This window comes from Gouania willdenowi, chromosome 6, assembly GCF_900634775.1.
Source record: "Gouania willdenowi chromosome 6, fGouWil2.1, whole genome shotgun sequence".
Lineage (NCBI taxonomy): Eukaryota > Metazoa > Chordata > Actinopteri > Blenniiformes > Gobiesocidae > Gouania > Gouania willdenowi.
Window position 1 is genome coordinate 26,234,778 of NC_041049.1, and position 27,950 is coordinate 26,262,727.

Here is a 27,950-nt window from a genome sequence, read left to right on the forward strand (position 1 = left end):
GTCTTTAAACTGGTATCTTCAACTTTTCTTCATCTTCAACTGTTTCTGACCTACAGCCCTTCAACGGCAGTGACCTTTCAGCTCAGATCCCATTTTTTAGAGTGGAATGGAATCAATGGATGGATCTTTCGATTCACACATGCTGCAGCTGCATCCTCACTTGCATTTTCTTCAGGAAATGCAAATATTGTAGTTATTATTATTATTATTATTATTATTATTATTATGGTGTTTCAGTTATTCTGTTCTTCACACGTCCATCCACCAAGTTAAATTGCATGTATTGTTCTTAAACTGTACTTGGTGAATAAAACTGATTGTGAAGTGTAGCATCATGTACTTGGATCAGTTAGTGATCACAGACAGAGATGACCTATATGGAGAAGAAAACGGAAGTGATGTCACTGCTGTCTTAACCCAGTGAAAGCTGGGGACATCTTTAAGATGTTACGTTAAATAATGACTGGTCCACCTGTGTAACATGTGGCTAATGATGGCTCCACATCCAGCAGGATAGTGGGTTTGATGATCTGGTTAAATGAAGCGATCATGTGATGTGTAGCAGTGCGTGCGCGCGTGCATGTGAACGCGTGCAGGGACTGCGGACAGGGGGGAGCGCCCCAAAGCACGAGCGAGCTGCTCGCAGCCGTGGCGACACGTGACGCATCTGGACCACAACTTCAGGATGACAGGTAGGCACGTCCGCGTGATGACGGTCCGGTTCGGTTGGACTCGGTCTTCCTCAGAAAACCCCAACGCTCGCCGGAACCGGTCCGCAGCGCCCCCTCTAGAGGGGCTCGGCTCGCAACACACCGGGCCGAGCCAGACCAGACCAGCAGATTAAACTGGGATCAGTTCGGAACAGGACATGGACCAGTGGAACCAGAACGAGTCCAAACACAAAAACACACGGGTCTGCAGCAGCAACACGGAACCGGTTCTAGATAGGTTCTATCCAGATGTGAGACCCGCCGCACCTGTGTTCTAGACGTGGGTTCTGCTCCTGTTCTGGTCTCCTGTATATGTGCTGTAAACCTGAATCAGAGCATGTATTAGACCCGAGGTTCTCAACCTGTGGGTCTTGACTCAGAATTGGGTCACATTCAATAGTCTGCGATGATGATGATGATGATGATTATAATGATTATATTTGCTTCTTGGTGTTCCATTTTATATTGTTGAGTTAATGATTGAAAACATATTTAAATGGTTATCATCTTAATGTTAGAAGCACTTTCACTTCATTTATGTTGAACACAATCAAAGCCCTGGGGCGGACACATGGGTCCTTTCTGTGTAGAGTTTGCATGTTCTCCCTGCACTTGCGTGGGTTTCCTGCAGGTACTCTGGCGTCCTCCCACTATCCAAAAACATGACTGTTATTGGGGTCTCTAAAATTACCAGTAGGAGTGAATGTGGGTGTTGTATGTGTTGCCCTGCGATGGACTGGCTCCCTGTCCAGGGCGTATAGTCCTGCCTAACGCCTAATGAGAGCTGGAGATAGGCACCAGCAGACCCCCGCGTCCCTGAGAAACAGGGACAATAGGTTCAGAAAATGGATGGATGTACAATCTAATAGGAAACAATGTTCAGGGCCCAGCAATTTTAGGTAAAACAAGACAGCAGCTGTCAGCAATTCATATTTTTTTTCAGACAAAGATCTGAAAATACACAAATTGCCTCGAGACAACATGGATATGTTGGTCATTTGTTTTTAACAATGATGTATTAGCTCTATAAGTGATAAACTGATGTTTAAGAATGGTGTTTTTGCATTGACTACAATGGTTTGTAATTGTTCAGTAATGGTCGGGGCCAGGTTAATTTAGGCAAATATAGGCAATTAGAAGATGAAAAAAAAAACCGGTATCTAATTCTAATGGGATTTTTACGTAAGTTGAGGCTCTGTGGTACCAATGATTGAAAGTTCTCGCTCGTTATAGGAAGGAAGTGTCTACTAGTACGTAATACGTATTCATATACCGGTTAGTCACGTGACCATTCCATGTGGTTAGGATTAGTTAGTCCGTAACGTAGTTTAGGGTTAGGGTTAGTTAGTCTGTAACGTAGTTTAGAGTTAGGGTTAGTTAGTCCATAACGTAGTTTAGAGTTAGGGTTAGTTAGTCCGTAACGTAGTTTAGAGTTAGGGTTACGGTTAGGGTTAGTTAGTCCGTAACATAGGTTAGAGTTAGGGTTACGGTTAGGGTTAGTTAATCCGTAACATAGGTTCGGGTTCGGGTTAGTTAGTCCGTAACGTAGTTTAGGGTTAGTTAGTCCGTAACATAGGTTAGGGTTAGGGTTACGGTTAGGGTTAGTTAGTCCGTAACATAGGTTAGAGTTAGGGTTACGGTTAGGGTTAGTTAATCCATAACATAGGTTCGGGTTCGGGTTAGTTAGTCCGTAACGTAGTTTAGGGTTAGTTAGTCCGTAACATAGGTTAGGGTTAGGGTTCGGGTTAGTTAGTCCGTAACGTAGGTTAGGGTTAGGGTTCGGGTTAGTTAGTCCGTAACATAGGTTAGAGTTAGGGTTACGGTTAGGGTTAGTTAGTCCATAACATAGGTTAGGCTTAGGGTTCGGGTTAGTTAGTCCGTAACGTAGGTTAGGGTTAGGGTTCGGGTTAATTAGTCCGTAACGTAGGTTAGGGTTAGGGTTAGTCTGTAACATAGGTTAGGGTTAGGGTTAGTTAGTCCGTAACGTAGGTTAGGGTTAGTCCGTAACATAGGTTAGGGTTAGGGTTAGTTAGTCCGTAACGTAGTTGACGTATTAATACAAACAAAAGCACCAGTGCGTAGCGTCTCATTGGCCAGTTTAGGTCACATGATAAACTGGCCAATGAGGGGTGGTATATGGATACGTATTACGTATTGACAGCCACTGCCTTATAGGAATTCTACAGCTGCAATGATTAGTCAATAAATCAATAAGTTACACACAATTAATCCATAGCTATTTCATGTCACTGAGCTAATAAGCACATGGAAATATCACCTGTAGCTTCACTAAACCAGTCACCTGTGTGTAAGACAGCAGCTGTTAGCATTTAAAGGCAGATTTCAAACAATGATTTAAGACTTAAATCCCAAAATACACAGTTTGTTCTTAAGCAGCATGGAGATTGGCTCCGTACGTGAAAAACTGTTGTTTGAAAATGCCATTTTTGCATTGACTCCAATTGAAATTCTAAATACTGTAAAACTATTAAAAAAAATTCCTTTTTGAGATAAAATTCTAATATTTTCCAAACATCGTCTACAATAAATCCAAAATTTTCCCATTTAAAAAAAAAAATGAAGTGTATTGAGCAAGAACTTGCAAGCTTGATGCACTATAGGCCCTAGGTTCCCAAAGTGGGGTACGGTTACCCCCAGGGCTACATAAATTATCATAGGGGGTACATAAATAAAAAGTAAGATTAGAAATTAGAATATAAATATACCAGCAGTCAGGAGCCTCCATGCATTGCCACAAATTACACTTTAACCGATGCAAATATGACAGGATTGCTTTACCAATTTACATTTCTTATAGTTTATTATGTTTTATTTCTTTATTATAATACATTATTCCTCAAAAGTATAAGTAAAATTCAGATATATTTTACTTTAGGGTTACAGTGTATGCAACATTACATCAGTGGTTCCCAACCTTTTTTGGGATGTGAGTGACCCCATTTTAATATCACAAATTTTTGGCGTTGATGTTTGTTGTTGCCAGGATTAGTGCACAAAGTTACAATATGCATTTTGTTTGAACTAGATTTATATTTAAATATGATAAATATAAATGTTATATTATATTTAAAGTAAAAGTTTTCAGTGCAGTGTTCAAACATTTTAAAAATACGTTTTTGAATTATTAGACATTTCAGGGGACCTCATGAATTCCAGGCAACACCACATGGGGTCACAACCCAAAGGTTGAAAAACACTGCATTACATAATTATGTTTTTTAAGTTTGCAGAAGTATGGAGATTAAAGGTCTGAAGGGTAAGTTTGGGAACCACTGCTACAGACTAAACTTGGTGAATGAAAAATGTGTGTGTATGGGTTGTGTTGGACAGTCTGAAGTAGAAAGACTGGAGCACTTTTTATGTCAATTCAGCAAAAATTGCGGGAGAAAATTGGTTTGAGTTTTACAGTTTTTGGAAAAGAGAAAGAGAGTGATGGACTTCATAATTTGCAAAAGGTCCAATCTGCCATGGGACTGGACTTTTGTGCAAAATTTTGTGGTGCTTATTTGCACATGAGAAGTAGGATCTACATTCTCACTCTACATTCAGAATACATTTTCTTCAGTGAGGTAAAATGCAGTATGCCAATTTTAAAACAATCAAAAAATAATAACAAGGGTTTTGTTTTTTTCATTTGTAGCAATGCATGTAATGTATCACAATATGAATTACATTAAAACAATTCCCAGTATTGTGATTAGTAATTAATTAAATTATAACAGAAAGAATTGTGGAGGATGCATACATTTAGATACTTTTTTTAATCGCTCATCTGTTTGGATTTTTATTGCTTACAATGTTTCAGTCTTGCGACCTGTTCACAATCACCATCTTTAGGTCAGTGCGTGAATATAGTTTGCTCAGCTACAGGAACTAATGCCTTCCTGTATCACAGGGTTTTGTTCAATTTATGACACATTTTAATGTGCATGTCATTGCTGAAAGTGTTTGCCGTAAAATTGTCTTCTTTGCTTAAAACTGCAAACTGTATTTTCTCCGACTGATGGACTTTAATATGTCAAGATATTAAAAAGTAATGCAAGAAATAAGTGCCTCGCCGCCAATACAGTGTGTCAGCATCCATTATAAGTGGACCGCTGACAAAAAAATATACATGTTATGCTTGTATGTGTAGATTGGCACAGAAAATACATTATCATAAAAGAAAGTTATTTCCAGGGTTTTGTTTGACTTAAAAATGTAAAAATTAATGTTCACATCATCTGTTATGACAAAAAAGTCCAAGATGAAAAATAAATTGTTGTGCACAGTAGCCTAATACAGGGCTTCTCAACCCTCTTGGATCCAGGGACCCCTAACAGGGGAGAACATTTTCAATCAGAATCAGTTTTATTGCTAAGTATTCACAAATTTGTTTTGGTGGAATGGTGCAGCAACAAATATTGAGGAAAAAAGACAAGAACATGGATAGCGAAATCAAATAATAACAATAATTCTTGAAGGGACGGTGATACTGTATGTACATATTCATACAGTACATGGATGTGCACTGTAACTATGGTGGTGGCGATGTGGGGGTCATTGGGCCCCGTTAATATGGCTGGTGGCAGGCAGGAAGAAACTGTTTTTGTGATTGGGAAGTGATAGGAAAAGTTTGTGTCCATGGTGGGAGGGGTTGGCCACAATATTTCACCTGGAGGCGTACAGGTCTTGGAGGGGAGGCAGGTTGAAGCCAGTGACCTTTTATTGGTAGAGCAGATGATATGCTGCAGTCTGACCTCGTCTTTGACCCCCTCATAATCTGCACATCGATTAAACACATTTTGCTGGCATTTGTACCCCCAATTGCCATAGGAATGATCTATTCTTTGAACATTTCAACTTAAATATTGAAGATCTTTGCCGTAGAAATGAACTTAAAAATACTTGTCTTGTGTTCAACATAAAATGTGTTTAATGTATTACTAGGGATGTGAAGATTAATCGTGAGGCAGTTAAAAATCGATTCAAAGGTGTCACGGTTCACATCGATACTCTGAAATTGAATCGCACTACTTTTTTAATTTCATTTTTAAAATTTTAATTTATTTAACAGCAGCAGGCGCTATCTATTTAGAATTTGAAATTGAGGACGTTTTAAATCAGAAGTGTGGAAGCATTTCGGCTTCCCTAAGACAAAATGAAAGAGGTGAGAAAGAAAGAACATGTGAGGTATGAGGGGAACAGAGAGGAAAGGGAGAAACAAAAGAGAGAGAATGAAAGCCATAGTTTGTTTTTTTATATTATTTCTTTGAAATGGGATTTGTTTAAAATTCCAATTGTTAAGACACAAAATACATTTTCAGTTGCACTTTTAAAAAGAAAAAGAACTATTATGCAGTTTTGCATAGTTTACTGTAGAGCCAGAATTTAAATTAATAGGCTTCTTCTTCATTTATATTTCTTTTTTTTTATTTCATTCAGGATTTATTTTCAATTAAATTGCATTGTTTTGCATAGTTTATCAAGGGATTATTTTGACAATGAAAGATAAAAGAAAATAGTACAATATATTTATTTTTTTTCAAAGAATTTTTTTTTTAATATTATTCAGTCATCATTTGTCTACAGTCTCATTTTTTTAAATAAATCGTGAGAGAATCGTATTGTGAACCCATTATCGTGAAACAAAGTTGAGTGAATCTCACGTATTACCAATAAACACGTGCACATTTATTTGAAAAGAAAGTACTTCTTTTGAATACGATTTTATAACCATTGAGACAGCCATCGAACTCCCAGTATCCATATAATGTACATGTGAAGCAGGGGTCACCAACCAGATAGCCCCCATGGACCATATTAGGTGCCCAAAGGACGGCGCTCTAGTCCAGGATTCAAACTCACAAATAAATAGATGTGACAGTATTTAACCCTATATTAGTAGAGTTACCATGGTGGTTAGTGTAACTGCAGTCGTCAGCCAAGCCGCCGCGGGAGCGCGCACCAACTGTTTATGATAGGAGCACAGCTGATTACATACTGTAATTAGAGGATGGATATCCAACCTAACCCTGACGGGACTCAACGGTACCGGACAGGTCAGGTTTGGACAGATATTTAGAGCTGGTGGTTGTGTTCGGTCACATAGTGCTGTTTGCGCGCAGCGTTCTTCCTTTCCTGATGCAGCTGCTGTAGCCCTGAAGAATGTAGCTTTAACTGTATAACAGTGAAAGCAGGATCCCAGTGGATGGAGAATGGAGCAGAGGACAATTATAAAGTAATACACCGTCGAAACGTTCCTTTTTCGGCACAATAACACGGGTTATCCTTATCTTTGATACATGGATTATGTAAATAGATCCGATGGCTCTCTTGTGTGCACTGCGCCAATGTTTGTGTTTGACGTTCACTTGTTACCCGTGCGCTGATCTGATGTTGACATTAACAGTTGTTTGTTATTAAAATGTCATTTCTTTGAGAAAAATATGAGGTTATCACTGTCAGGTTGGACTCAGATGAGAAAATGCATCCCAATCCACACTCCAACTGGGACATGGTTTTTTATTTACTCGCCGCTTATGTGACTGTTTACTGCAAAACCTGTGCACATGCCTCTGCATACATCTGTGGAACCAAACAGTAGTTTAGTTCACCGTGCTTGTGTTCTTTCAGTCTCTAAGCCATCTTCTTCTTCTTCTTTTTTATTTTCGATATTGGGACGCCTCTCCAAGCCGTAGAGAACAGCACCAGCGTCATTAGATGTCACCGCCAGCTAAGGCTGAACGATTAACCTTAATCGCATCGATATTAAGGTTTTCACTACTGCGATAACGTAACCTCAGATGCTGAGGTTTTTTCTTTTGTTGTCATCATTTGAGTGATATATATGTTCACCAATCAGAAATGTAGACAACCGCCTAACTGGACTGCTGGCCAATCAGAGACGGTTACAGGACACAAGCTTGTATGCGCTACAGCGAGTCTAGTTACCCCTCAGTTGAGTCACGGAATCAACCAATGAAAACGGAATCTACCGTTAAATGCGGAAATGGATACAATTGGGTTGAAACTCCCTCACCGTGAGGAAAAGGACGGATTTTTATGGGGAAATGTTTTGGGGACCGCTTATTATGGTGCACTGGCCGCCCCCCCCCTCCCGTCCTGGCCGCTTCAGACACAGTCTAACCTCAGTAAACATCGTCTAAACCCTGCCAAAAAACTAAGAAAATAATCACTGATTCCTAAATACACAGCCACCAGTGTCCGCTTCGCTTTAACGTGTCTCTAAAGCTCCGTCCGTTTTTCATATAGTGCTGCGTCGCTCCGTGAAAACATGAGTCAGCTTTAATCAGCTCAGAGAATTTAAACAACATCTCATCAGAGCTACAGAAGATCTGTGGATAAAGTTGTTCTGTTGTTGTGGACGAGACCGTCAATGCTAGGATTGTAAAGTCTGAAACATTATAGGTTAATGATAACTACTGATACTTTGTCCATTTATTTTTTTTTAATCATTACGATCTGGATCGATGTCATCAGGATCAAATTAGGTTGATTTAAGTTAAGTTGATCAAAACTTGATCAGTAAACCTGATCAGATTCGGTGAACCATTGATCCCCAAGGGGGAATTGGGTGACATTAATACAAATAAGACATGAATAATTAAAAAGGAGCAGAATAATTCATGTCAGTACAACTTATATATACATTTAATTGTATCTTATTCTTTATTTTCAATTCCATTTTCCAATTGTTTTTTTTTTTAAATTATTATTAGTATTGATTTTGTTTCCTCACATTAGTTAAAAACAAATTTTCTGAAAAAAACAATTAATATTTGTATAAAAATGGAATTCTAAAAAAAAAATGTGGAAAACATGGAATTTGGAAGAAAAAAACAGAATTTGGAAAAAAAATAAAATGCATATGCATTTAAATGTAACTATTTTTAAAAACCGTAAATCGAATTACAATTGCAATATCTGTCAGAAAAATCGCAAATAGGTTTTTTGTCAAAACCGCGCAGCCCTACCATCAGCGTCATTTGACTTCATGTCTGGAGAACTGTGCATCCAGAACAGCAGTACTAAATGTATCACACAGTCTGTTCAAGGCAATAGGGAGAAATGTATGTGGGCTCATTCTCTTTGGTTGTAAGCGCTTCATCACCCATTAGCATTAAAAGACTTGAAATTAATGTTTATTTTTTACAAATCCTGCCCTATGCTCCTTTAACTACTGCTGCAGGTGGTAAAGTTCTAGTGTTAAAAGTGCTGTATGCAACTCTTATAAAAGTGACTTTTTGTCATATTTGCTAAAGCTGTCACGATGTAAGGACAGCTTTACATCAAACCAGTAGTTTGTGTGAAAAAAACAGACTCATTGAGTCCCTCCTGCTGCTCCTGCTGCCTTTGGCAGATTGCCAGAATGCACCGCGACCGAGCAAAAAAGAACCAGTCAGAGCCAGGATTGTGTTTGATGGGCTATCTGACAGCTGTTGCGCACAAGCCCCGCCTCTTTTTCAGAGCCAGAGCACCGTCTTTTTTTACAGTGTGTGGTCTGGAGGAGTAGAAAATGGAATTTTTTACTTTTCTGCTTGAAAGGTAATTACTGCTGCTTGATTTACATTATGTTTGATTTGTAATTGTTACACTAGAACTCTGTAGTGCATGTGTTGTTCATGTGCGTGCAGCAGCCTCCGTGTGGCTGCTGTAAGTGACACGTGTTGTTGCTGCTGCTGAGGTGTGTGCACATAGAGAGAGTTAAGTGCTGCAGTAATATGCTTTTAACAGAGCATGTTATATTACTGTGATGTTGCTGTCAGACTAACGTTAGCTTGTTAGCTCCTCTGAGGGAGGGAGTTTGGAGGCAGGGCAAGAGAGCAGCGGGGAGGGAGGGAGAGAGAGGGATCTGAGAGTTGCCGACTGCACCTTTAAATTATCATCTTTAAATGTTTAGTTTAACTGAAACATTGTGAGAAATGTTTTTTTAAGTGTTGTAGATTTGGTGCATGGGTTGTGGTATGTTGTGTTTAAAGTAATATATATATAAGAAAGATTTTTAAAGACGCAAGGTGGATTTTTGAAAATTGTTTGTTCATAGAGAAATAATCATTTTCTATGAAATATAATGAAAATGAAACTGCATAAATTAGGAGAAGTGTTACATGTTGAAACTTAAACATTTACTACTTTTTTTTTAAGTTACTGCTCGCCTTCCTTATTATCTAACCATCTAATTAAAGTGAAAGAGTGAACATAAATTTAGTATTTAAGAAGTGATTTTAAAACTGATAGCCCTTTGGACTATTCAGTACCTATGAAGTAGCTCAGACCCCTGATGTAAAGTATGTTTGTTTGTTGAGGCATGAGTGGGAGGTTTCCGCAATACGCACAACTTCTCACTGAGGTTTTATAATTGGTCAGTGAGACAAAACATTTATTACATGTAATTAGTTACGCAAATTGTCGATCACCTTAATTATTTTAGGTAATTATATTCAATTAAATTAAATTCAACTTTATTTATATAGTGCAAATTACAACAAAGTCATCTCAAAGCATTATCAAAATATAAATTCATAATAAGAAAGAAAAAACCCAACAAGATCCACATGAACAAGCATTTAGCGACAAGAAAAAACTCCCTTTTAATAGGAAGAAAGCTCCAGCAGAACCAGGTTCACAGGTGGCAACTATCTGCTTCCATATTGATGACGCCATTCAGCTAGTCGAAATAATGTCAAAACATGCAACATGTTGTGAGTTACTTCCAGTGAGGCGCTGAGCTTGTTTGCCTCACTGTGCGTCTCCTTCTAATATTCCAATAAAAAAAAATTTAACTAAGAAATAATCAAAATTGTTGAATTTATGTGTAAAATAAATAGATCAGTGAAACGCAGGAAGTAGTCCCAAAGCGCTTCACGATTTCAGCTTATCCATCCATTCACACACATACACACATACACACACACACACACCAATGGGACAGAGGTGTCATTGGGAGCAACTTAGGGTTCAGTATGTAGCCCATAGATGTTTTGACACAATAACTGGAATAGCCTTGGGTTTGAACCCCCAACCTCTCGATCAGAAGACAAACCCTGTACCACCTGAGTTGAGTATATTCCATATTCTTTCATTAATTAGGGCCCTGATGGTTGTGTGTTCTTCTGTGGTGTTCAGGTCCTCCATACAGTGCTGCGGCTTTCCATATATTGATTAGATCAACATACCAATGAGGACCAAGGAGTCTGTGATAGAGCCCGGCTCTGGATCGAGAACCACGACCAGGGCTAGTGCCAAAATGGACCAGACTACCTTTCCAATAAGACCTGCCCTTCCTGTGGTTCTGCTGGGCATCATCACTCTGGTTTCTAAGGCAACCTCTTCCTCACCAGATACAGGTAAGACCGATCAGTTCCCTGTTTTAGAATCCATCTGTGGGCAGATTGACAGGTGAGAAGTCCAATCAGGACAAGGTCTGGTAACCAGCAGGTTCATCCATCTGTTAATCCATCCACCCATCCAATCATCCTTTACGAGCATCTGTTCATCTATCGTTCATTTCTCCCTATATCCATCTTTCCATTAATCCATCTTTCACTTTACTTCAGTCATCCATCCTTTCATAATCCGTTCATTTATCCCTCATTCATCCACCCATTCATCAGTCATTTATCCATCATTCATACATGTTTTCCTCCATCCTCCCTGCGTTTTGATGGCATCGTCTTTTGAATACCAATGACTCGTCTCCATTCAGCACCTAATGCTGCTGCAAAGCACATTGTTGCCATGGCAATGAGGCCAGGACTCAGTGCTGTGTGTGTGTGTGTACAGTATGTGTGCTTGTGTTTGTGACTCAGTACTGTGTGTGTGTGTGTGTGTGTGTGTGTGTGTGTGTGTGTGTGTGTGTGTGTGTGTGTGTGTGTGTGTGTGTGTGTGTGTGTGTGTGTGTGTGTGTGTGTGTGTGTGTGTGTGTGTGTGTGTGTGTGTGTGTGTGTGTGTGTGTGTGTGTGTGTGTGTGTGCGTGCGCGTGCGCATATTTGTGTTTCATTTTGTTGTGAGGACCCAACTTTGTTTTCACAATTGGTTGGTCGGGTAACAACACGGTAATCTATCATTGGCTAATCAATCAGCATCCATCAACACACTGAAAACAACAGTCGTAATGCTGAGTTTCATAGTTTGTAAGAACTGATAATTGAAACCTAAATTTAAAGGTCATTCTTCTTTGAACTTGTGAAAATCAATTTTTAATCTCAAAATAAAGTCTTCTTTTGACTAACCTTTGTGATCCCAATTACACACACCTAAAACATGTTTAACATACGTTCGCAAAAAATCGTTGAAATTGATTTTAAAGTAATTTTTAATGTGATATTGCCTGATATAATGTCAACTCATTCTAATAATTGATTTTCAGATAAAACTATAGAACATATCTGTCAAGTCTCCCGTTTTGGCCGGACAACTACAGTATTTTACCCCTCTTTCCCACCATCCTCCCGTATTAGTATTATCCAGAAAATGAAAGCTGTCGCTCGCCTAGCGAGAAATACCACCTGTAGTGGCCTGGGTGGCATATATATTTAAAAGAAAATATGTAATGAAAATAAAATGTAAATATCTAACTTAAAGACAAGCAATATGAAATTAACAATAAATATGCAATTGTATATGAACTGTAAGTATATTAAATAATAAAATGTGCATCGTATACACTTTCATGTTTTTGTTTAGGCGGTATCATAATGTAGGAATGTTAACAGCATTTCAATGTCAACAAAGGTAGGCCTATTACATTCTAGCAATAGCAATAATAATAATAATAATAATACATCAATTTTATATGGCGCTTTTTTTGGACACTCAAATTAATTTTACAGAATTAGGGCATTGTTCTTTCACTCCACACTTAGTGATGGTAAACTACTATTGTAGCCACAGCTGCCGTGGGGCAGCCTGACGGAAGCAAGGCTGCCATAGTGCGCCATCGGCCCCTCCGACCACCAACAACACACTACATTCATACTAAGCAATGTGGGTGCAGTGCCTTGCCAAAGGCCACAATGACAGATACCACTGGCGTTACTGCCACCCCACTGTGGCACCTGGAATTCCCAATGGTCCCCCATCCAACTATTAACCAGGCCCAGAACTGCTTAGTTTCTGAATGAGATCAGGCAATGACAGGCTGGTATGGCCTAATCACCTAATTGTGTTTAGTAAGTGGTTACGAGTGGCTGTTTTAGATTTATTGTACACCTGTCTTAAAATATAAGGGATACTGGAGCTTGGTTGGGGTGGTGGGATTTCCCATGTTTTCAAATCCAAAACTTGACAGGTATGAACAGAACCGTAACAAACTGCCAGTGTCTTTAAGTGTGCTGGTTTCTGCAGGTTTTTCCAGATGTTGAAGTTTTGATGGGGGTTCATTTTGTGCTCCCTAGGTGTGCTGGACTCCAACAGGATCACAGACTCTTTCTCACATTCTTCACCAACACCCCCCTCAGCCCTTGAATCTGCATCATCTAACCTGCCATCCTATCCTGGTTACCTTGATGATGGCGATGGCATCAGAGCAGGTTTGATGGACGACCTGGGGGCTCAAGGGATACACCTTCTGCTTCGACCTCCAGACCTCTTATCCCCAAGTCTTCCACCTCCCCTGCCTACCCTCACCCCACCCCCCTCCTGGGACCAGGGTCCTTCCCTTGAAGAGTCGTGGGGCTCTGGGAACTACATGGAGACGCTGTCTTTCACAGGTCTGGACAGCGATGACCTTGTGCTCCTCACTCTGTTACCTAGCCGGGAAGCCGAGGATGGGAACTCTTATGACACCAGTTTACCTACTCGCCCCACCCTCCCCCTTTCCTCCCCGACCCTGAGCATCTCCCCCCACATCCGCCCCTCTGAACCAGACGTCTTCCCATCCTGGGACGAGGACTACGACCTGGAAGACCTGTTTCCTCTTGAGCCGACTGAGGTGCTACTGCCAGACATGAACAGCCTAGAGTACTACACCAAGCTTTTGGCCAGGGGGGGTGCAGGGCTGGACAAGGACCAAAACAGGATCAGCTCCTCATACCCCGTCCGTCCAACAACCACTTACTCACACCATCTATACCCAACCCGAGGAACAGAACTCCCTCCTAGACCACAGCCTAAACCACACCCCACCATCACAAGCCCCACTATTCCCTCCACCAATCACACCACAGAGCCACCCACTCTGCCCCCAACTACCCCTCTTACTCCTAAACCCAGAGAGCCCCCCTTTCTCCCAGACAAAATATCTCCAAGAGTCCCCTTCAACACCACCAGCCAGGTCCCGCCCCCTCCACCACTAGGACCTCCTACTCGGCCTGACAGACCAGTGGTCACAAAAAAACCAAGCCCTTCTATGCCCCCCACAACCACCAGGAGAAGTTCCACCGCCCTGACTAGCCTGACCAGACCAACCCCTGATACGAACCCCAGACAAGCCCCACCCACCAGGCAGTACTTGTGTAATGTCACCAAGCCAGAGATGTACCTGGTTAGAGTTGGTAGGTTGGCTTTTTGCCCCTGTTGTTGTTTGCTTTCTTGTTAGTTTTTGTTTTCTGTTTGGTTTTACTTTATTAGTTTATTCATTCAGCTAAGGTAGGCGATTTTCTTCAGATACACTTTTTAAGTTTTTGGTTGAAATTGTCTTTATGTCCTGACAGAAATTAAGATTTTATGTGCTTTGAAAAAGGAATAAAGAAAATCCATCAACTGTAGCAGCTGTAAACCTGTAATAACTTGGAAAAAAATGAACCTTTTTTTAACCAATCATGTCTCTCTGTCTCCTTGCACATTCTCGATCCCTCGCATGCACGAGCTCACACTGGAAGCATGTCACCGCTGAAAGAGTTAAAACAGAGTTTTTGGTAAAGTTTATTGTTTACTTACTGCTAAATGAGACATGAGACAACAAAGTTTCTACACAATACAAGCGATGAGCTGTGAGTGACACGGAGCACAGAGGGGAGGGGCGAGGGAGGTAAAGGCAGAGCTGTCGGGGAACCTACATTCAAAGTCATGCTAGGTTTTGAAAATCACCTACCCTACCTTTAAGGGGACATTACATAATAATGAACACATATTTGATATGTAACTATGCCGGATTTAGCTAAAAGCTAGTTTCCATTCGTAGGCCAACCACATAAATGGATGTACATGAACATAATAAAAACAAACTATACATAAAAGTGAATGGATTAAAAAAAAAAAAAAAGATAAACATCAAACAGTACATTACAATACAATTAACTAGGTGATTGAGAGACTGTTTATAAATGGGCTACTGTTGTAGAACCTGCAAAGTGTTATTTTGTTTTACACGTGTTCACATGCTGTTGTTGTGTTGCTGATATGTTGATGTTTGTGTCTCTAGTCAGCTCCAAAGGCTCCTCGTCTGGTTTCAGTCAAGTCAGAGAGATTCTTAAAAAGGAGTTCAACCGTTCAGTGGAGCTGCAGGTAAATTTGATTTGTCTATTCGTAACATCTTTCTGTCTTTTAGTCTCAACCGTCCACAGGTCTCTTCTGTCCTCTAGTCTCAGCTTTCATATTCTGTTTGTTTTTTCCATCAGAATGTAAAAATGTTATTCAATAATTAATATTTAAGATTTAAGATTAAATTGGGGATTTTGCCTTTAATTGGCCATGTAATGTTATTAAATACATGGAATTTGTCCTCTGCATTTAACCCATCCCTGAGGAGCAGTGGGCAGCCAATAACGAATGATTCATTATTTATAATTATTATGTTATTAATATAGGCTTTTTAAAATGTTAGGTACAATTGAATGATTCTTGTACATAATGTACAATGCTTGAAATCCTTGAAAGTTCTTGACTTTTAACTGCAGAAACATTGATTAGGAATTATCTGTGCTGTAGTAAAGTGTATCAGACTGATCAGAGTGTGTCAGTTAATTATTGTAAAATCTAACGAGTTTTTGCATTAACAGTCTGCAATTTTCTACCAGCTTTGCTTCTTGGCTTCTGCTGCAAAAAAAGTGTTGCTTTTGGCCTGGTTTATGGATTTTAATTCTTCATATTTTCTAAAGAATAAGTCTGTACCTCCATGGTAACATAGGCTGCTCTGTACACTTCTGGGTTAAGTTAATATATTAATAACGGGCTTTGTAGTACAGCTGCTCTGTGATTGCAAATGTTTGGTAAGGGTCAAGCCTGCTAACAGAGTGATAGCCCAGATATATTTATCCAGCTTTGTAGTTCAGGGCTCAGATGATTCCGTACTGGTAAAAACATTAAAGTGAATGATACAAGTCACAGTATTTAGAATGGATGTGAATGAATGAATTTAGGTGCATCAGCCAACATCTTGTTGAAACTAAAACTAACAAGGAGTTCAGGTGCTTATGTGATATGTAGTAAAGTACAACAAAGTAATGAGTGAATTGCACATTTTCAAAAAAACTACATGTACAAACACATGTGCAAGTACAGGAGAGAAGAAGAGCGCTGTGTGCATGTAAACAAAGGTCCTGCTGCTGATCCTGGTTGCCTTTATTTCCATGCACACGGCGCTCTTCTTCTCCCCTTAATGGCGTCTACAAAACAGCAAAATGGGAACAGATTTCTTCAGGATTTATCATCTCTCAGTAAACAAAAGAGGTTTACATCAAATTTTTGTAACATTTACTGATGTTTAGAGCAACCCAAAGCAGCACAAGTTGTCATTTTGACTGAAAAAGCTGCTAAATGATTCTGAATGCTTCACCTCCTATAGAACTCAGTGGACTAAGGGGCTAAACACGTCACCAATGACGTCATTTCAACATGGCGGCACACAGGGTAAAGTAGCACACAGTTTTAAAAGTTAATGAAACAAATATAGTGCAAAAATAATGCGTTTTGTTAGGTATAAATCTTCTAATAAGGACATTTCAAAGGTTTTAGGCCACATTTGTAAAAACAATGGAGGATCCCTTTAAGTCATACATAAGGCCTTTGATGCCTACTTTTTGATGCATGATAAGCAATAGTAAGCAATAATGCTTACTTGTTCCCACTGTTTATTTATTTGTTTATTATAATTTCTTTTCTCATGAGAAAATACATTTCAGCTCGGCCTCACTTTTAAAATGAATCTGTCATGCTGAAGATGGTGTGTTTTTGAAGCATTAAACTCACCTGTGTGACATCAAATGATTGACAGTTGTCTGTCTTCTCTTAAGTTCCTAAGGACTCCGTCCAGTTTTGCTTTTCGTGCTGTGTCCGGAACACTGATCTTCAATGCTGTGTCTGTCATCAACGCCCTGCGGCGTGCATCGCGAGGCTACGGCGCCCTACCCACCGTTTCAACACTGTACACCGTACCTGACCTCAAGTACCACATACACTCCGTACTGCAGTTTGTTCCCGCTCACGTGGATGTTCGAGGATGCAGTTTCAGTGAGCGAGTAGAGAGCGGGCTGACCACGGCATACGCTGAGACGCGGCGGCGGTCACATGAGACGGGAAACATCACAGTGCAGGTGAGTGTTTCCAGTTTACCTGAGCTTCTTTTGGTTGGTCGTATCACAGCCTGGTCTGTTCCTCTAGTTGCTGAACATCACCACAACCCTGACTCGACCAGGAGTGGGTCCCAAATTTCCTGTGGATGTAATCTTTGCTGTGCGTGATGGGCGGGGCTACCTTTGGGGGTCAGAGGTCAGTGAACACTTGAGGCTGCTCAGCCTGGTGGAGTTCAGCTTCTACGTGGGATTTCCTGCCGTGCAGATTGCAGAACGTACGAGAACACAAACTAAAGTATGTGATGTATGAATTGCGGCCCTGCAGTCATTTGACCTCATTGTGTTGTGGCAGCCTTTCACTACCCGGAGCTGAACACGTCCCATCACCTTCGCTCCACCTGGGTGCGCACAGGTACAGGAGCCGAGCACCGATTGCGTCCTTTTGAGCGATGCAGTGTGTGATCGTACAGCGGCTGCTCTGTGTTTCAGTGCTGCTTGGGGTTCAGGAGAAAGTTTTGGCCGAGCGAAGCTTCAAGGCTCGATTGGAGAGACGTTTGGCTCTTCTTCTAGAGGAAGGTCTGCAGGAGACGAGCAGGAGGAGATGGAGGAGAGCAACGGCAGTGGGAAACAACAGTCTGCAGGTACATGATACACAGATGGTTCTCATCTGGTACAGATTGCACACCCCAGATCTTCATCTAGTCTGGGCTCAAAATTCATGACCCTAATATAAGGGGAATCTTAAGGAAAAAACTCAAGTAAACAAAATTCTATGAACAGATGTTGCCACTTGAATTCAAGATAAACTTAAGATTACAGTAGAGCAACAATGATTAGAAATGTACAGTATGTTTGTAACAAATAATGCGGTGGTGATGTAACAGTTAAGGAAGCAGTATTCTGAGGGTCCGGAGTAGGTTACCCATTCAGCATAAGTTACCATGGTAATTTACCCTGGTAAAAAGTTAACCAGCGTCATAGTATAGGACACACAATAAGAGTAAATCCAGAATTTTAGTGTAGGGCCCTAACCCTGGTGAAGTGTTCATATTTTAGGTGCAATCGTTAATTTCATGGTCCATAGCTACTGGGGCAAAAGTCAGTGGTTTTTGTCCCAACAGAGAAAGTTACATATATTCATCTGCTTGATGTGTAAAGGCACATCGTGGATTCCCTGTTCAGCTTTTTCAGACTGAATATTGATTAAAAATGAGTGAAAATGAAAAGCTATGCCATTTTAAAATTAAAGTGAACAGTAAAAATTGATTCTGACCAAGTTTTTATGACAGTCAAAATGACAGACACAGAAAAAGTATAGCGCTACCTCTGCTTCTACCCAAGCATTGTTTATGACCTAGTGCACCTAAAATGAAGAATCTCTGTTTTTAGGTGGTCTGGGTTTCCCGGCTGGCCGGAGCAGAGCGCCTCCTGGAGGTCTTTTACTTTGTAGAGGGAGCAGGAGGTGAGAGGATTCCGGCTGAAGTGACAGCTGCCACCCTGAACCGTCTCGACCTTCAGAGAGCAGCTATCATCCTGGGACACAGAGTCCAGAGACCGCTGGCCCAACGTGAGTCCTGACCTGTCTCATTATTGTAACATATCCTTCTTCATTATTCATCTTAACCAGTGCACTAAACCAGTCAAGCTCCATTCCCACAGTTTTTTGGTTGACACTTAAATTAACACTTAAAATTCAGTGCGTTCACTTGTAGTTTTTAATCCACCAACTCATCCACGACATATATAATAAACCTAATGTTACAAAATCCATTTTTATCTTGTCAATTTTGATAAGTAGATACTATAAAACATTGTTTCTGGAATACTAACCAATTACAGTCCTTTTAGCATTTTGTTAACTCATTCAGTGCCAGCCATTTCAGATTTTCTACCCCCTCAGTGCCAGCCATTTTTGAGCCTTTTGACTGATTTTACAGAATATTTTCTACTATGACTACTTTCATCAAAAAAAAGAATTTGTTTCTGGCTCGTTTCGTTCTTTTGTAATCAGCTGTTGAATAGAGCAAGTTTTACACAAATCTTCAGTTTCAGAGCAAAAAGCTGAGAAAAAAGCCTTTTTATAAAAAAAAACCCTGTCAGTGACTTTAAAGCTATTTTTTTAGCTTTCGTGAGAACTCTTAACATCTGAACATTGTTTCCTTATATAAAACATTAAAAAAAAAACACTGAGACTGGGCTTTTGATGGCAAAATTATTATTTATCTATCTGGGTCAGAGTTGAATGAATTTCTTACTGTATTTTGTATTTCTCCAAGTTTCTCTCCCGTCAGTCTGCACACACGCAACTTCCTCTTCCTCCCGGACGTGCAGAATGTCACTGCGTTCCCCGTTTTTTTTTTTATTGTTTTATTGCCACCCTATCCATGAGTTCCATACATGCGCTGGTCGAGTATCCGCTGCTGTGCGCTGCTGGTAACGTCAACTCTCGTACATAGCGCCATTTTCTGTCTCATAAACACCTTTCCTCCTCTCCCTCTTAGCTCTGCTGAACATGGATGATCTCTCATCCAAAGGTGCGCTGCTACCTCCTACATGTCACCTATCTGGCTCACAGGCTGGGGGTATTTTGTACACACCCACTCCCCCCTCCTCCCTCCTCCTGACACGCAGCGATGACCCGTTTGGCCCTGTTAGTTGATGGTTTTATTTCACCATCGCAACATTATCAATAATCTACTCATGTCCATACATGTTCTGTGTTAGTATGTGGAGCTGTGAGCTGCTGGATACGTCACAATATCACTCTGTAGCACCGTAATCTCACTCGTTCCTCCTTCTTCCTCCTTTGCTGGGTAGCATCAGTGGCTAATCTCTCATCTAAAGGTGTACTGCTGCCATCTTCAGGGCACAGTTAGTCACTACAACACCCCACAGTTTAGATATTGATGAGGGACCTCCGCCAGGGTGTTTTCTAGTAATCCCCGTGAAAAAACGCAAATGACGAGTTATCTCGTCAATGGCACTGAGCGTTTGGATTTGAAATGACGAGTTATCTCGTCAGTGGCACTGAGTGAGTTAATAAGCAAACCCTTTTCAAACAAAAGCATATGTTGTTTTTTTTCCTGGTAAATGTCTGACCCTCTAACAATAATGATGTAATATATGGGGGGGAAATGCTTCAGATGTTCTAGTGTATGTGTGTGTGCTATATACTGTGTCTGTGTCCTTCTGAATCATCTATTGATTTGAAAAAGTGACAGACTCAGAAAAATAGTTCTATTAGTTTCTATAGTTTAGAAACAGGCGTGGGGAATAATGGATTACAAGTGACGGCGTTTCATAATCTGGATATAAAAAATATTTAACTGTACTCCGTCTAGTTTTTTCCCAAAAAAATAAAGGAATATTTTTCAGTCATTTGTGTACAGTCCCATTTTGTAAAATAAATCGTGAGAGAATTGTATCGTATCGGGAGTTGAGTGAATCGTTACATCCCTAACACCTACTCTCCGCATTCTTGAGTTGCCTTCACTGACTGTCTAAACTGTAGGAATTGGGAACATCTACAACAAACGCATCCAACAAACAGCTGAGCTGTTACAATATAAACCTATTATGGTAACAGCTAATTTGGATCATAGTGTGCAATAACATAACGGCTCTATATGTGTTTGCTGTCTTATATTTTCTATTATTTGATCTGCACTGTGTTGTAAGTTATAAACATCCAGTCTTTCAAAAGCTCTTCTCAGGGGTTTTAAAATAAAAACGAATCATGTTTTAGTGAAATCTAAATATTTCTGCCAGAAGGCTGCAGGATGGAGACCGACTGCATTTGTTAGTATAGAAAAAAAATTCAGTAAATAGTAGGGATGTAACGATTCACTCAACTCCCGATACGATTCGATTCACGATACTGGGTTCACGATACGATTCTCTCACGATTCATTTTACAAAATGGGACTGTACTTAAATGACTGAAAAATATTCCTTTATTTTTTTGGGGGGGAAAAAACTATAAAATACTACTATTTTCCATTTATTTTTCATTGTCAAAAGAATCCCTTGATGAACTATTCAAACAATGCAATTTAACTAAAAATAAATCTTGAATGAAATAAATAAAGGAATAATACAAATGAAGAAGCCTATTCATTTAAATTCTGGTTCCATAGTAAACAATACAAAACTACATAATAGTCTTTTTTTTTTTTTTTTTTAAAGTGCAACTGAAAATGTATTTTGTGACTTAACAATTGGACCTTAAAAAAAAAAAAAAAAAACAGTCTGCACTATATTTGCGTCAGATATTTGTTTGAACCAGCAGAGGGCGATGCTAACCCAGTGGTCGGTTGGCATGCAGCTAAGTGCAGTGAAGAAGAGATGCTATGCTAGCAGACAGAGTTAATAGAAAAAACGTGACTTTTACAGATATTCACTTAATATTACAGATATTCTTTCGGTGCTAAAGGGGTAAGGAATCATTTATGAATATGTTTAAGAGTAGAAGGCGGCCAGAAAGAAAGTATTAGCAGATTTCGCCCGCCGCCATGACTTCTGGTTAGCGCCCTCTGCTGGTTAAAAAAGTACTGCGATTCAATTTTCACAGCATCGATGTGAACCTTGATACCAATGAATCGATTTTTAACTGCCTTACGATTAATCGTTACATCCCTAGTAAATAGTATTTGGCACACATGGAATTAAAGTTACTACCTGTACAATAAATGACACATGAAAGACAGGCTGACACCAGTGTAGACAAAATGACCCGTAGTTAACTTTGGAGGATGTTAATACCTCAAAAATCTACTTCATTGTGGCATTTATTTTTTCTCATAAAAATGACAATTGTTACTATGTCATGTATGTAATCTTTGTAACTATAACGATGTAACTTGTTAAAACCTGACATACCACCTTCAGGTGGTAGTTTTTTGTTTTACATATATTTTAAAACTGTAACAATTATTATATACAATACAATAATTGTTATAGTATGGTCTGTGGTCTAGGTCAATGATTAAACTGAATTGATCATAATTAATGAGTCAACTCATTTTTCAACACCTTATTTATCTAACTCATTTTTCAACACCTTATTTATCTAACCTACTGTAATTTCTCTGTTTGTGTTAAACTAAAACATTTCCTTTAATGTAGTGCGACTGTAAAAGATGAACACCAGACGTGTTAGCTCTCTTCACCAAAAACACATCAAAGTTGTCGTTTGTCATACATGATGAGAAGATTTTACATAGGAGTGAAGATGTCCAGCTCGTCTGTCTACATTCAAACATACAGCAGCTGTACTTCCTACGAGTGTTGTCGTACTCTAGAAAGGTGTCAAGACTCAACACTCGTTAAAATTTTTAGTTGGCCTTGTTTCGGTCTCTCTGGATTTTGGATTTTCCGTCAAGACCAGTCGAGACCAACACTGATACCCTCCTTTAACTTCATTAATGGGATAATTATTGATGGTTTAATTTGACGTAAAACATTTCCCGTTAGCTCACTGATTGTTCGGCCTCTTTCCACCTGTTAGTGGCTGATGGTAGTGGTGATGAAGATATAATAGTTTAGAACCATTTATACCATTTTTTTCAATGTTGTGTTTTTGTGTAACTGAAAATGAAGCTGAAGGTAGCTTTTGTCAAGTCTTGATGTTAATATCTTTTAATGTTGGTTGATGGTTAAATTCCTAGTAACGTCTTTATACCTGTTTCTGTGTCTCCAGCGGTGGACACCTTGTCCGTCCCATCTGCAGAGGCACAGATCAGCACTCTCTGGCTGATTATCTGTGTCGTCGTCCCCGTCCTGTTGGCTGTCTTCATCATCATCCTCCTCTATTGGAAACTGTGTGGCTCGGAAAAGCTGGAGTTTCAGCCAGATGCTATCAGCACCATCCAGCAAAGGCAGAAGGTGGCTGTCGGTCAGGGGACGGGTGAGCTTAGCTTCAGGACACGCCTCTAACGGGCTTGCTCTCCATTCTCAGCTTCAGGCTCCCAGTGTTAAAGGCTTCGACTTCGCCAAGCTGCACCTCGGTCAGCACAGCAAGGATGACATAATAGTGATCCAAGAGCCTGGCCCACTGCCCGCCCCCGCCAAGGAGGCCACGCCTCCCGACGGCGGCGAACTCAACACACCAAAATCCAAAGCGTCGTCCACTAAAGCGATTCAGTCCGGCCGCCGTCGGGCCAGGTCAGGCATAGTCACCATGGAAATCACTTTTTCAAATGAATTTAAAGCCAACACAGGAAGTGATGTAGACTGTACTCTCATCTCATCAGGCTCAGCCCATCAGACGGAGATTCGTTAGGAAGTGAGCAGTCAAGCGGCAGGGAGTCTGCTGAGGAAAGCACAAGACCTTTGGCTACGCCCAGTGAGGGCAAACCGCACAAGAAGACGTCCAGAAATGGTAAGAAGTATATTGATATCATCATTGGAGCAGGCAGGATGTGTGCAGGGATTGGTTAATGCAATGTTTCTTAAGCAATGATAAGCTGATTTTCTTTTTCCGTGTTTTGTACAGATATTTTAACCGCTATATTTACGCTGTAATTCACTGTTAATGAGCTTTTTACAAGACAATAAATGTCTTTTTTTTGTCACGGTCTTTTTATTGTTTCTTGTTCAATTTTACATACAAAAAAACATGAACATCAATGATGTTTCAATTTAGGACAGTGAGACACCCCATAGCTCCAGCTGAGCTTTTCTCTCAGTGTTTTGTAAACCGTAACAGAAGTTCAAACATGCTGTGAAAGGGCAAAACATAGTAGTATATGAGACATACAAAATAAATACATGCATATGTACATGCAAATTATGGACTCACCGGTCTTGGAGGATGTTCATTCAGTTGTTTATTCTGTAGAAAAAAGTATATCAGACATGATACAAAACTGGAGTCATTTGTAATGGCAACTTTCTGGCTTTAAGGAACACTAAAAGAAAATTAAAAAAAAATAGTGGTAGTCAATAACAATTGCTTTCTTAGATCAAGGAGAGGGAAATAATTATGGAATCACTTAGATCTGAGGAAAAAAAATGATGGAATCATCATGTAAGTTTTCATTTCCAAAACTAAAATCTGCATCAGATTAAATCTGCTCATTAGTCATCAATCACGGCATGACATGGGAAGGTTGTAAAAGGCAAGCATACTGGTAAAGCAAGGAAGACATCAAAGCATCCAGACAGAAAACTTAAAGCGATATGTCTTGAAAACAGGAAATGTACAGCAAAACAAATGAGGAACAAATGGGTGGAAACTGGAGTCATTGTCTGTGACCAAACTGTAAGAAACCGCCTAAAGGGAATGGGATTCACATACAGAAAAGCTAAACGGAAGCCATCATTGACACCTAAACAGAAAAGAACAAGGTTACAATGGGCTAAGGAAATGCAATTGTAGACTGTGGATGAAAGTCATATTCAGTAATGAATCATGAATCTGCTTTGGGCAAGGTGATGATGCTGGAACACTGTTTGGTGCCGTTCCAAAGAGATTTATGAATATGACTGCCTGAAGAAAACATGTAAATTTCCACAGTCATTGATGATATGTGGCAGATAAAGGCACTGGGGAGATGGCAGTCATTACATCTTTAATAAGTGCACAAGTTTATGTTGACATTTTGGACAGTTTTTTATTTCCTCAATTGAAAGGATGTTTGAGGATGATGACAAAATTTATCAAGATGATAAAGCATCTTGCTACAGAGCAAAAACTGTGAAAACATTCCTTGAAGAAAGACACATAGGGTCAATGTCATGTCCTGTAAATAGTCTGGCTCTCAATCTAATTGAAAATCTATAATGGAAATTGAAGAAAATGGTCCATGACGAGGCTCCATCCTGCAAAGCTGATCTGGCAACAGCAGTCAGAGAAAGTTGGAGCCGGATTGATGAAGAGCTCTGTTTGTCACTTGTTAATTCCATGCCTCAGAGACTGCAAGCTGTTATAAAAGCCAGAGGTGGTGCAACAAAGTACTAGTGGTGCGTTTTAGTGTTTTTTCATGATTCCATAATTATTTTGCTCTGTTTGATCTCACAAAAGCAATTGTTATTGACTACTACAAATTTTTTTCTTGATTTCTTTTGGCGTTTCTTAAAGCCAGAAAGTTGCCATTTTAAATGACTACTTTTTTAAATAACTGAATGAACATTCTCCAAGAATGGTGATTCCATAATTTTTACCAGGGGTTGTAGATATGTATGCATACACACACACTTAAAAAAAAAAAAGTAGAGTAAACAACAAAATAAAGAAGTTACCCAAAAAGTGGTTGGATTAGCTCTAATTTACAGTATCCTTAGCTTCCATTGTTTGTATAGAAGTTATAAAAGGTTGGCAGATGGTATAACCTTTCTGGGCACTGCCTCTTGTGGTGTATCGTATTTTCTCATATTTTAAGAAATTAACAATATAATTTATCCATGATTTAAAAGTTAGGGGGATGTTTGTCCTTCCATCTAAACAATATTAGTCGGCGTGCCAAGAGAGAAGCAAAAGCGACCATAGTTTTTGCCAGACGACTGAGATGTAACTCAGGTGGTATGACACCAAAAATTGCTGTTATAGGAGTGGGTTTTAATTAATTTTTAAGACATCTGTAAATGTTGAGAATATCAGTTTCCAAAACCTGTCTAGGTTTTGGCAGGACCAAAACATGTGTGTCAGAGTGCCCAGTGTTTGCCTGCAATGGTCACACAAGGGATCAATACCAGGAAACATTTTAGATAGTTTGATTTTGAACCAGTGTAGGCGATCAATAACCCTGAATTGGATAAATGTCTTGAATCTTGAAGGCATGGCACACCAAACAGAACTTGAGTCTTGCTGTGCTACATACTGTCAGCCACCCATTGGCTTGGAGGAGTGTTTAAGTTAATCTGTCTATGAATGTTAAAGGTTTAGCATCAATTCATATCATAAACTACCAGTAACTCACAACTGACAGCTTTGCACCAACCAGTTTGTTTTTTGTTCTGTTTTGTTTTTTGCACACCAGATAGTCTTTAGAAGCTCAGTGGAAGAAAACCACTTGAATCCTGGTTCTGGTTCTGTCAGCTTTGGATTATGACTGAGTTTAGCTTCAAGGAAATATTTTTTCTTTACTGATTACATTGTTTATAGACTTGATTTATTTTGTGCTTTTATTACCACCAAAGTTTTCCCAAAGCGCTTTAAATATCAATTCAGTCACAGACCAATGGGACAGAGCTGCCATGCAAGGCCCTAGTCGACCATTGGCAGCAACTTAGGGTTCAGTGTCTTGCCCAAGGGCACTTGAGCACATAGACAGATTTAGCCCTGAGATCAAACCCCGACCTCTCGATCAGGAGACGACCACTCTACCACCTGATCCACATTCGGGGCAGTTAAAGTCCAGAGGTCCATCATATGTGACGATTGGATGAAAAAAGCTGATTGACTAAATTGTTTTGTTTCTGTTTCATGCTGCTGAAGGGAGGAGCAAGACGGGTATGTTCACCGTCACATAATCTGCTTGTTCAGCCAGAACATTATGACAACCGGCCTAATGAAATCCTGAATTAAAAAGACATGCTTTCCGCAGAACTATGACAGTGCGCTGTGGTATCTGCAAGATTGTATGAAAACTCACAAGAACATAGTCAACAGGCCTGGTTTATGACGTCTTTCTTTTTGACATTGTCAAACCGTCTTGGGAAACTTGTGTGATTGTGCTCATGTCAGAGTGGTTTGTGTTTTTGTCCCTATACTGGGTCAGTCAGCATGCATTCTGTGTGCATGATCTAACGCTCAGTCATTAAAACTATTTACAACATCTGAAAATCGTACAAATGTGTTCCCTCGTCCTTCATCTGTATCCTTTGAATCAGGAAAATACTGATCCATTATCACATTGAGCATTCGTATCAGTTGGTGTTACAGTTGAATTAGTGATAGTGTTTTTTAACATATTGTTTTCCTCAATTAGCAGTAAGATTGCTTTTGTTGTGTTATTGTCTCCTTCACTCAAACCTCAGGTCGTGTGTGTTAGTTTATCAGCTGATGTAAAGTGCCTCTGGAAACTATTCATAGTACTGCCCTTTTTCCTCGTTGGGTTACAGCCTTATCCCAAAATGAATAAATCTTTTTTTTCCAACAAAATTCCACATACCATACCCTCTAAGCGTAGGTGGCAGAAAAGTGGGAGGCAGGTCGTGACCCACCCAAAAAAATTGAGTGCGGTTAGTATAGAATATCTCCCCCTTATGGCTAGAATTATTAGAATACTGGCCCAAGTATATAATAATAAATATTTAATCAAATATTTTCTCTCGTTGACTGATTTTTAAAATTGTGATGGAAAAATCAGGAGGCCATCTGTCATTTTGACATTTGAGTGCAAATCGCACTCCGGACCACTTGGTAGTGAGTGAACATAAAGTCTCTCTTTCACAATTTTTAATGTTGATGTAAAATGCAGCAACTAACCTTAAATAGTGCGTCATTGAAATATTGTATGTTTTTTTTTTTTGGTTTTTGTGCAATGTTGGCCTGTTTTTCGAGAGAATGACTATACTGTACATACAGTACATTGACGCACCAAGAGGCTCTTGTATGGCCTTCTTCATCTTCACCACTGTGCTGATGGCCCACACTGAACCTATGGAGTTAGATAGAATTATCATTATTATCATTACAGGAAGTACTCTCAAATATGTCTCGATATTTTGAGGCACCTAATTGTAGGACAACATCTGTGAAACGTAGTTTCCCTATTAACATGAAGCCAACATTTCAGGTGTTGGGACGGTGGTTCTGACGACT

At 39.7% G+C, this 27,950-nt stretch overlaps 1 protein-coding gene across 1 annotated transcript in view; it reads left to right on the top strand.

The window, feature by feature from the left end:
- The first annotated feature begins 421 nt into the window (after positions 1-421).
- Positions 422-27,950, top strand: part of LOC114466114 (UPF0606 protein KIAA1549) — a 41,304-nt gene continuing 13,775 nt past the window's right edge. Inside the window, exons 1-13 of the mRNA XM_028451594.1 lie at positions 422-692; positions 10,860-11,080; positions 13,130-14,227; positions 15,097-15,179; positions 16,907-17,206; positions 17,274-17,460; positions 17,538-17,597; positions 17,675-17,826; positions 18,575-18,752; positions 22,884-23,068; positions 23,142-23,347; positions 23,437-23,564; positions 26,622-26,636. Of these exons, the coding sequence (XP_028307395.1) occupies positions 10,912-11,080; positions 13,130-14,227; positions 15,097-15,179; positions 16,907-17,206; positions 17,274-17,460; positions 17,538-17,597; positions 17,675-17,826; positions 18,575-18,752; positions 22,884-23,068; positions 23,142-23,347; positions 23,437-23,564; positions 26,622-26,636 (2,761 nt within the window). The 5' untranslated portion in view covers positions 422-692; positions 10,860-10,911. The remainder of the gene's footprint in view (positions 693-10,859; positions 11,081-13,129; positions 14,228-15,096; positions 15,180-16,906; positions 17,207-17,273; positions 17,461-17,537; positions 17,598-17,674; positions 17,827-18,574; positions 18,753-22,883; positions 23,069-23,141; positions 23,348-23,436; positions 23,565-26,621; positions 26,637-27,950) is intronic.